Consider the following 10,348-nt stretch of genomic DNA (forward strand, 5'->3'; position numbering starts at 1 on the left):
TTAGTGTTGGCTAAAAGGCTGTATCGTTCCTTCAGAGGCTGTGGAAACCCCTGTACATCCTTACAGTTTCAGAAGTGGGATCGAACCGAACGGGAGAGTACGAAGAACGTGTCGGAATTAGTCTCATTAGTCTCATCGTCGCGTCGGTGGCCATCTTGCCGTTGTTGGTTGCACCGGGCACGAAAAACAAAAGGGGGCGACGTCACAAGAAGAGCGTGTCGTGCCTCGTCGAGAAGTACACTGCCTCGCGGATAACGCTGTGTGGTGCGTTACAGAAGTCGTGAGCAGGGATTGGTGAGCAGGAACTAACCGGCAATGGATCCGAAGAAAATCTCGGTCGCGCAGTTTCGGGCCGAGTTAAAGAAGCGAGGTCTACCGATCGGTGGAACGAAGGCAGATTTTATCGCTCGATTGGACAAAGACGACCCAAGTGGCGGATGGGTGAACGAAATGTACATCGACGTTCCGGAGACCAGCCTGGCGGAGGCCGCGCGGGCGGAGGTCGCGCAAGCGGAGGCCGCGCTGACGGAGGCCGCGCTGACGGAGGCCGCGCTGACGGAGGCCGCGCAGGCGGAGGCCGCGCTGACGGAGGCCGCGCTGGCGGAGGCCGCGCTGACAAAGGCCGCGCTGACGGAGGCCGCGCTGACGGACGACGGGGTGGAGAACGCCGACGATGAAGGAAACGACGAGGAAAGGTCGAGGAGTCTACGTATACAAGGTAGGATAACGCATTCCGGAAGCGGCCGACGATGTATAGAGGCTAGTCAAAGAAATGACGATCTAGATATCGCGCAGTTCGAGAATCGATATCGTGACATGCAACTAGAGTTCGAGAACGAATTGCTAAGACGAGAGATCGATATCACTAGACGAAAGAACGAGCAACTGCGACGATCTACACCGCCGCCAATGGAGGAAATACCCAGAAGAGAAAACATCAGCGCCATGTTAGAGCTAGTAGAATTTTTTGACGGAACTGCAGGCATGTTTAGAAGATGGGAACAGCAAATCAGGCAACTGTGTGTCGCTTATCGACTTGACGACGATCGCGCAAAATTACTCGTTGGCAACAAATTAAAAGGAAAGGCGAAAAGTTGGTTTCAGACGGAAAATACAATCGCCATGAGTCTCGACAAAATAATGGACGGTTTTAGGATAATGTACGACCATTGCCCGTTACGTGTGACGCTGAGAAAAAAATTTGAGGCAAGAGAATGGAAACAGTCCGAAAGCTTCGCGGATTATTTCCATGATAAGGTAACATTGGCAAAAGACGTCCCTATCGAAGAGGAAGATTTAGTCGACTATTTAGTCGATGGTATCCCGAACGATTATTTACAAGATCTGGCAAGGATGAAGGAATTCCAGAAGAAGGAAGAGATGCTGAGAGTATTCGAAAAGGTATCCCTACGATCAACAGCAAGAAACCATCTGAGACGCGATCCACGGCCGACGGGCAAGAACGACACCAAGTCGGCCGATTCACAACAAGGCAACGATAAGAAGGAAGAAAAGCGGGCGAAAAATGACGAAGAAAAACCTAGGAGTCCCCGCTGTTATAACTGCAACAAGTTGGGGCATCTGGCCGCTGACTGCCGACAACCAGAACGAGAGAAAGGGTCATGTTTCCATTGTGGCGAGATGGGCCATCTAGTCAAGGACTGTCCAGTAAAGGCAACGACGTCAACGCAGGTTGCAACGGTCGACGAGGCGGAGGATCAAATCTGCTCGATCTCAGACGGCGTAGAAGAGGAAGAAACAATATTTAGAGACATTGACTATGAAGTAAGCTACCCGTATAATAATCGGAAAATTCAATTAAGCACACTGATGGATACCGGCAGTAAGGTTAGTTTTATAAAAGAAAGCTTCGTTCCGGAAGAAGCTGTCGAGATAATCGATAGATCTTCAAGGCGTTATCACGGTATAAACCACTCCCCGTTGCATGTACTAGGGCGCGTGCGACTAAACATTACGATTGATAACGAAACGAAAATTGATTTACCTGTACTTGTCGTTCCGGACACGACTATGGCAAATCCAGTTGTGTTGGGCCGTGATACGCTGAAGACCTTCGGTCTGGGGTTGAGGAAATTAGAAGCTCAAGCGATATACGATATTCTGAATATAGAAACTAACGATACGCGTGATTTCATTTCAGATTCCCTTAGAATAAACGCCGAAACACCTCATGATGTACAGTCGAACCTGCGGAAACTTTTTGTGCTGGACTATCTTGAGCCCGAGAGGCCGAATGCTCCGAGGGTAGATATAGAATTAAAATTGACCTTGACTGATGAGAAACCATTTCATTTTAGTCCACGTAGATTGTCTGTCCTAGAAAAAGATAAGTTAAAGAAAATGCTAGATCACCTCCTTGAAAGGAAAATAATTCAGCCTAGTCGGTCCGAATTCGCATCCCCGATCATATTGGTAAAGAAAAAAAATGGTGAGCTTCGGCTCTGCATTGATTATCGCGTACTCAATAAAGTTTTGCATCGGGACAATTACCCCTTACCCTTGATTGAAGATCAAATTGACGCACTTAGAGACAAAAATATTTCAGTATTCTCGATCTGAAGGACGGGTTTTTCCATATACGAATGGCTGACGAATCCGTAAAATATACAGCGTTTACCACGCCTTTCGGGGTATTCGAGTACTTGCGAATGCCTTTCGGACTCAAAGTGGGACCAGCGAGGTTCCAAAGGTTTGTAAACGAGGCCCTGGCCGACCTAATTAAATCAGGCGATATTGTTGTGTATATGGACGATGTATTGGTCGCTACCACCACCGCGGAATTCCACCTTAAAGTGTTGAAGCGATTATTCCAATGTCTAGTCGAAAACTTGTTGGAGCTCCGACTCGATAAATGTAGCTTTCTAAATACTGAGATAGATTTCTTGGGCTACCGTATTTCAGAAAATAGAGTCCAGCCCATTGAATCGGGAGTCGAATCAATTAATAAATATCCGATTCTGCGAAACGTGAAAAGCCTACAGTGCTTCCTCGGAATGGCTTCATATTTTAGAAAATTCATCGAGGGTTTCTCTGTTATCGCGAAACCGCTTCACGAATTACTCCGTAAGAATGTGGAATTCAGCTTCGGAGAGGAACAGTTAAAAGCCTTTCAAACATTGCAGCAAAAATTGCAAGAGGCACCTGTATTAAGTATCTATAGTCCTCGTGACGAGACGGAGCTCCACACGGACGCCAGTTCGCACGGGTTTGGCGCCGTACTCATACAAAGAAAAGGAGACATGGGGTTCCATCCAGTTATGTATTTCTCAAAAAGGACGACCGATACTGAAAGCCGATATCATAGCTTTGAGCTAGAAACACTTGCGATTATTTACGCATTGCGTCGTTTTCGTGTTTACCTGCACGGCCTTAGGTTTAAGATCGTCACGGATTGTGCGGCATTGAAAATGACTTTAAACAAGAAAGATGTCAACCCACGGATAGAAAGATGGGCTATTGAGCTCATGCAATACGATTACGTCTTAGAACATAGGGCCGGTGCAAAAATGCAGCATGTAGACGCGCTCAGTCGAGCTACGAACATTCTCATAGTCGAAGATAATCCCCTTGAATTAGAATTAGCCTTGAGTCAGAGTCGAGATCCCAAAATTCGAGAGTTGCGTGAGAAGCTTGAGCAGAAAGAAGACAAACAGTATGAGATGCGCAATGGACTTATATACCGGAAGAAGGACGGTGAATTAAGGTTTTACGTACCCGAGAAAATGGAAAATCATGTATTGCGAAAGTATCACGATGAGCTAGGTCATTTTAGTCTGGAAAAAACGCGTCACGCGATTGATAAAACTTACTGGTTTCCACAAATGCGCGACAAAATAAAGGAACATATCCGCAATTGCCTTAAGTGCATCGCCTTTTCACCGTGCTCAGGGAAGTCCGAAGGATTTCTGCATTGTATACCCAAGGGCAATATACCGTTTCAGACATACCACGTAGACCATTTAGGACCTATAGATAGGAAACACCTTATAAAGCAACACATTCTAGTCGTTGTCGACGCCTTTACTAAGTTTACAAAATTATACGCGACGAGATCGACAACCTCGAAAGAATCCATGGAATGTCTGAGACAGCATTTTGCAAATTACAGTCGTCCTCTGGTAATAGTAACTGATAGAGGCACTAGTTTTACATCAAGCGAGTTCAAGGAGTTTCTCGGAGATAATAATATTAAACATGTGCTTATAGCCACGGGCTCCCCAAAAGCGAACGGGCAAGTCGAACGCGTTAACCGTGTGTTAGGTCCGATTCTTGCTAAGACGGTTGATAATAATGTCGGAAGGTATTGGTACAAGGTACTAACTGAGGCAGAATTTGCGATTAACAATACGATAAACAAATCCACTGGCGATACCCCAAGTCGACTGTTGTTCGGGATCGACCAGCGAAGCTCTAACGTTGACGGGATTAAGGACTTTTTGGAAGATAGCGTTTCTTCAGATGATCGCGATCTTGCAGCGACTCGCGCTAGGGCCGAAAGGTCTATTCTGAAAAATCAGGAATATAATCGACATTATTTTGACCAGACCAGGAAGGAAGCACGTAAATATCGAGAAGGAGATTATGTAGAAATCAGAAACTTTGACAATACTCCGGGCGCTCCAAGAAAACTTGTTCCCGAGTTTAAAGGACCTTATGAAATAACCCGAGTTCTCAGGAATGATAGATACATTGTTAGAGACGTCGAGAACTCCCAATTGTCACAACGTCCTTACGAAGGAACGTGGGAAGCTTGCAATATTAGACCCTGGCATGATTAATCCTCTCATTTGCATGATTCCGCTGGTTACTTATTATTTTACTACTACTGATTATTAATTATTTTACTACTACTGATTACTTATTACTTAATATTACTTATTACTTATTATTACTTATTAATTGTTAGTACTGATAGATAAGCCATATTTCGGAGCATTGTAACCCGTTTATTTATAGACCTCGACCGTGTCCGGGGACGGACAAATTGTCAGGAAGGGCCGAATTGTGAGACGAAGCGTCATAGTTAGATGTAACGACCGAGATGTACGTAGGGGGCGTAGGAGCGAGGAGAGGCGCTGTGTGTAATGTGCGTGTGTAGCGGCGAGCGAGCAGTTAAGGATGTACTTGTGTAAGAGGAGGACGTGCCCCCCCTCCTGACGAAGAATAAAGCATTAGTGTTGGCTAAAAGGCTGTATCGTTCCTTCAGAGGCTGTGGAAACCCCTGTACATCCTTACATACCTAAAAAAATTTAAGTAATTATATGTACAATGATGCTGATGTTATTGATTGAGTCATATTTAAACATGAAAAAATAAAAAAATAATAAATTAAAAATAATAAATATGAGAAGTTGTCCACATGAGAAGTTGTCAATTTATGAAATGTCACAGACAATTTATATGGTAAAAATATTTTCTTCAATATCGATTTATATTGAGGTTATTTTTTTAATATGTAGATTGTTACATCCGGGCAATCGCGAGGATGTACGGTCGATCTCGAGGAGTTGTGGGTTGAACGAAATAAGGAGACGTTAGTTCTGATCCCTTCAAGAAACAGTTTTAATGTGCCGAAAGGCTAACCTTACGTCGACTTCTTCCGAAGGACAAGTACAATGTAGATACATAGAAAATATAGTGTCGAGCAAAGTAAGCGAAGGAAGCGGACCGGACATAGAACGGGGCGCTGTCCTGCGGGCACGAGACGGAACTCAGATAACCCGCGGTTTATATAAATTCAGCGAGTTCCTACACTCCCCCTCGAATCGTGCCTGGTATTTTCCTCTGATGTTACTGGCAATAGGAAACAGCGCGCATCCCGGCCATCCTGAGGCAATCCAAGTGCTTCTTCCTAGGCAGACCCTTCGTCAGCATGTCAGCAACCATGTCCGTCGTAGGAACGGACTTAATCAGCAGGTTTTCGTTGCGAAGGGCGTCCCGAACATAGTGGTATTTGATGTCGATGTGCTTACTACGCTGATGAAAAACAGGATTCTCTGCTAGCTTCAAGGCCCCGAGATTGTCTCCGTAGACCGTGACGTCAGCCAGATGGTCGAATCCAAGTTCTCCCAAGAAGCGCCGCAAGTAGACGGCCTCCTTGGTGCATTCTGTGAGTGCCATATATTCGGCCTCACAGGTGGACAAAGCAAACGTCTTCTGTTTCTTAGCGTCCCAAGAAATAGCGCATCCGCTGAGAGCGAACAGGAAACCGGAGTAAGAGCGTCGATCCAAACGACAGCTACCCCAGTCCGAGTCGGTGTATCCCACAAGAGGTCTGGAGTCCGGGTGGTAAGCAAGGCCAACATTCATGGTCCCCTTAAGATACCTTAAGACTCTCTTTGCAGCTTTCCAGTGTGACTCATCAAAACAATTGTTGAACTGCCCGAGATAACTTGTAGAAAAAGCTATATCTGGTCTGGTAGACGACGCGATATAAGTGAGACCTCCCACGAGTTCTCGGTAGGGAAAATTCTCTCCGTAGTCCGAAGACTCAACTCTTCCCTTCTCCAATTTTACGTCGGGGTCCAAAGGCATGCTGACTGGGTTGCAGTCACTCATTCCAAATCGTTTGAGTAACTCGCAGATGTAACCCTTCTGGCTTAGCGTGATGGACTCTCCCTCGCGACTAAATTCGATTCCGAGACATTGACGAACCTCGCCGAGCTTCCTTATGGTGAACTGCCGTGAAAGGAAGTTGGAGATGCGATCGATTTCCCCTTGATTTCGTGACGCGATGAGCACATCGTCAACGTAAACTGCAATTAAAACGATGTTCTCTCCCTTCCCAATGCGGTACAGACAGGCGTCTGCGTTGGTGGGGATGGCTCCACATTCCTTCAGGGTCTTATCGAACCTTAGATACCAGCTCCGCCCGGCCTGTCGCAATCCATATAGCGCCCTTCTAAGTAGGCAAACTTTATTTCCGGAACTCAAGTCAACGAGCATCTTCTCTGCCTTCACTCGAATGACGTCGTCCCCTTCCGAATCCAAGAGATCCTTCAGTAGCGTGGTCATACCTTTTGGAGGTTCCATGAGTATGCTCTCTTCCAAGTATCCGTTAAGATATGCCGTGGCAACATCCAGTTGGTGTATCTTCATACCGAAGTGCGTCGCTAAGCTGATCATCATTCGAATCGAGGTCATTCTTGCGACGGGAGCAAAAGTTTCGTTGAAGTGTACACCTGGCTTCTGAGTAAACCCCTGAGCTACCAGCCGAGTCTTCCGTCGCTGAAGTGATCCGTCAGAGTTAACCTTGTTTCTGAGTACCATTCGACTTCCGATGACCGTTTGCCCATCGACTCGATCGACTAACTTCCAGGTCTCGTTCTTGATAATGGACCTTAGTTCTTCGACCATGGCTGCCCGCCACTCGTTAGCCTCCGGACAGGTCATCGCCTCCCTCATCGGAACTTCCGACAAGTTTGCTGCGTATCCTTCTAAGAATGACGCTTGTCGATCGTGATAATGGAACTCCTTTCGAGGTCTCGCCCTTTCTCCGGTTCTGACGATTCTTGGTCGTCCAGGTGCTCTTCGGCGTTCCCCGCCGTCAAGTGTATCCCGGGGTGGATCTTCTTGATCGTCTTGAGGTTCTTCCTCGTTGTCCCGAGACTCTGTATCATCGTTTTCGTGGACTCGTTCTGGGTACTCATCAGGCATCTCCGTAGTGTGCTCTGTATTGGCCTCATCTGGATGATCGACCGAAGTGTTGGATGGTTCCAATACAATGTCAACTGAGTCGTATTGGGAATCCTGAGATCTTCTTCGCTGGTTATTTTCAGGTTCCGGGCAAAAATTTTCAAATGTCTCCTCTTTCGGCGGTTCCGTGCGTAGAAACTTCACGTCTCTCGAGACGATGATCCTAGCCTCGCTCGGGATCCATACTCTATAGCCCTTCGATGTGTCCGAATATCCAACGAGTGTTCCCGCAATGCTGCGTGCATCGAACTTCCCGATACGGGTCCGTTGCGTAATACGAGCGCCCGCTGCCCGAAATCCCTGAAGTGACTCACGTCGGGAACCTTTCCAGACAGCGCTTCGAACGGAGTCCTTCCGTCCAGTGACCTTGACGGACATCGGTTGCGTATATAATTTGCCGTATTAACGGCTTCCGCCCAAAAACGTGTGGGAAGACCGGATTGCAGGAGAAAACATCGGGCCATCTCGACTAGAGTACGGTTCCGTCTCTCGGCTACGCCATTCTGCTGGGGGCAGTACGGAACTGTTAATCTCCTGATTATTCCGCGCTCCCTCAGGAAATCATCAATGTCCGTGTTTACAAATTCCCTTCCATTGTCTGATTGGATGGCCTTGACTTTCTTGCCCGTCTGTTTCTCCATCATAGCGACGAAATCCTGGAGCGCCTGAAAAACATCGGATTTATGTTTCAGAAAGTAGACCTGTCCCCATCTGGAATTGTCGTCGATGAACTGCAAAATATACTTAGCCCCTCCGATGGAAGCAGTCTTCATCGGTCCGCACACGTCTGTATGTATTAGGTCCAAAATTTCTGTCGACCTGTCAGACTTTACCGGGAACGGACTTCTCGCCATCTTGCCCTCCAAGCAAATTCCGCAGGCACCGCTCGAGGAGTTTTCCAGCTTCGCTCCTTGTACACGGCCCTTCTGAATGGCTTCCTGAAGATCCCGCGTATTCAGTTGACCGAATCTTCGATGCCAGTCTGCCTCCAGTTGGTTTGTATCGTTGGTGAGTGTGCCTTCGGCGACGGCTGCCTCGCTGATCGTTTCCTTTACGACGTACAGGCCGTTTTCTTTATTCGCGATCAGCCTTACGTTACCGTCCTGATCCAGTACGAGTCCTCTGTCCTTGTCGAATGCAACGTTAAAACCGTGTTCCGTGATCCTGGAGACCGAGAGAAGGTTTATGCGTAGATCTGGAACTAACTGAGTGTCCTCGAGGTGGATGGATCTCGACTTTCCGCAGACAGCGATATTGAGGCGGGCCGTGCCCTGTCCTTTAATTTGTGTCGAATCCTTGTTGGCGAGACTCAGCTTTCCGTCCTTGATGCGCATATCCGAGTTGAATCTGTGTGCCTCGTGGCAAAAATGTGACGTTGCCCCGCTATCCAGGCACCATCTACCCGTTCCGGTTATTCCAGCCAGAAAAGCCTCAGATGTGAGCATCGTTGTATCTGTCGCGTCCGATGGGGTTTGAGCTTTCTGCTTTGGATCCTTACAGTCGGCGGCCTTGTGTCCGACTGTCTTGCATTTGTGACACTTATACTTGAAGGTGTGACCGCCATCATTTTCGGTTGTGTCTCGAGTCTTCTTTCTCGGTTTCTTGTGAAACTTCTTCGCGTACATTGCATTTGGAACGTGGCTGCTCGTGACGTCCTTTCTTGCGTCCGCCTCCTCTGTAATCTTTACGCGAAGTATATCGAGGGCTGGTAGTGCGTCGCGAGCCTCGATCGCACAGCGAAAGTTTTCGAATTCACTCGGGAGACTTATCAGCAACAGCGTAGAGAGTAGATCTCCATCGATCTCGACTCCTATCTCGTTTATTTTATCTACGGTATCAAAAAAATGATTAAGGTGTGTGCGAACGTCGCCGTTACCTGTCATTTTCAACGTAGTCAGCTGCCTCAGGAGGGCTGCCTTTCGTGCTGGCCCCTTCGACTGGTACGTGTCCCGTAGTTTCTGCCACACTTCCCGGGATGTGACGCATCCCTTGATCTGTTTCAGCTCGGTCGAGCTAATGGACAGGATGATATCCGAGCGTGCCTTAGCGTCGTTCTGTTCCCACGTTTTTGCCGCGTTTTCCGATGCTACGTTGCCGGTCACTGCTTCCGGCTTCACGTTAGTACCGTTTACATACTGCCATAAGTAGTTTTTAACCAGCAGAGCCTCCATGAACATCTTCCATGTGTCGAAGTTTTCACTCTGTTCAAGGACTCGAATCTCGCCACTTGAGCCATTTTCCTTCGATGTCTGTCGACGATTATTTCTTGGACACTTAATGGCGTCGTGTGTCGGGGAGAGAACGCAGTATGAGATCCTTAATGCGCGGTGTAATTCTTAGCGGTCCGTTCTGGGCCCATAACCTGTTACATCCGGGCAATCGCGAGGATGTACAGTCGATCTCGAGGAGTTGTGGGTTGAACGAAATAAGGAGACGTTAGTTCTGATCCCTTCAAGAAACAGTTTTAATGTGCCGAAAGGCTAACCTTACGTCGACTTCTTCCGAAGGACAAGTACAATGTAGATACATAGAAAATATAGTGTCGAGCAAAGTAAGCGAAGGAAGCGGACCGGACATAAAACGGGGCGCTGTCCTGCGGGCACGAGACGGAACTCAGATAACCCGCGGTTTA

At 47.5% G+C, this 10,348-nt stretch overlaps 1 protein-coding gene across 1 annotated transcript; it reads left to right on the plus strand.

The window, feature by feature from the left end:
• The first annotated feature begins 315 nt into the window (after positions 1-315).
• LOC105556813 lies at positions 316-2,580 on the plus strand. The gene has a single exon (XM_012003925.1). The coding sequence runs from the start codon at positions 316-318 to the stop codon at positions 2,578-2,580; it is 2,265 nt and encodes a 754-aa protein (XP_011859315.1).
• The last annotated feature ends 7,768 nt before the right edge of the window (positions 2,581-10,348 follow it).

This window comes from Vollenhovia emeryi, unplaced genomic scaffold (assembly GCF_000949405.1).
Source record: "Vollenhovia emeryi isolate VEMERY1.0 unplaced genomic scaffold, V.emery_V1.0 DF939763.1, whole genome shotgun sequence".
Lineage (NCBI taxonomy): Eukaryota > Metazoa > Arthropoda > Insecta > Hymenoptera > Formicidae > Vollenhovia > Vollenhovia emeryi.

Excerpts from the sequence above, each read along its gene's own strand:
- LOC105556813 (XM_012003925.1), top strand. The coding sequence starts at position 316 with ATGGATCCGAAGAAAATCTCGGTCGCGCAGTTTCGGGCCGAGTTAAAG.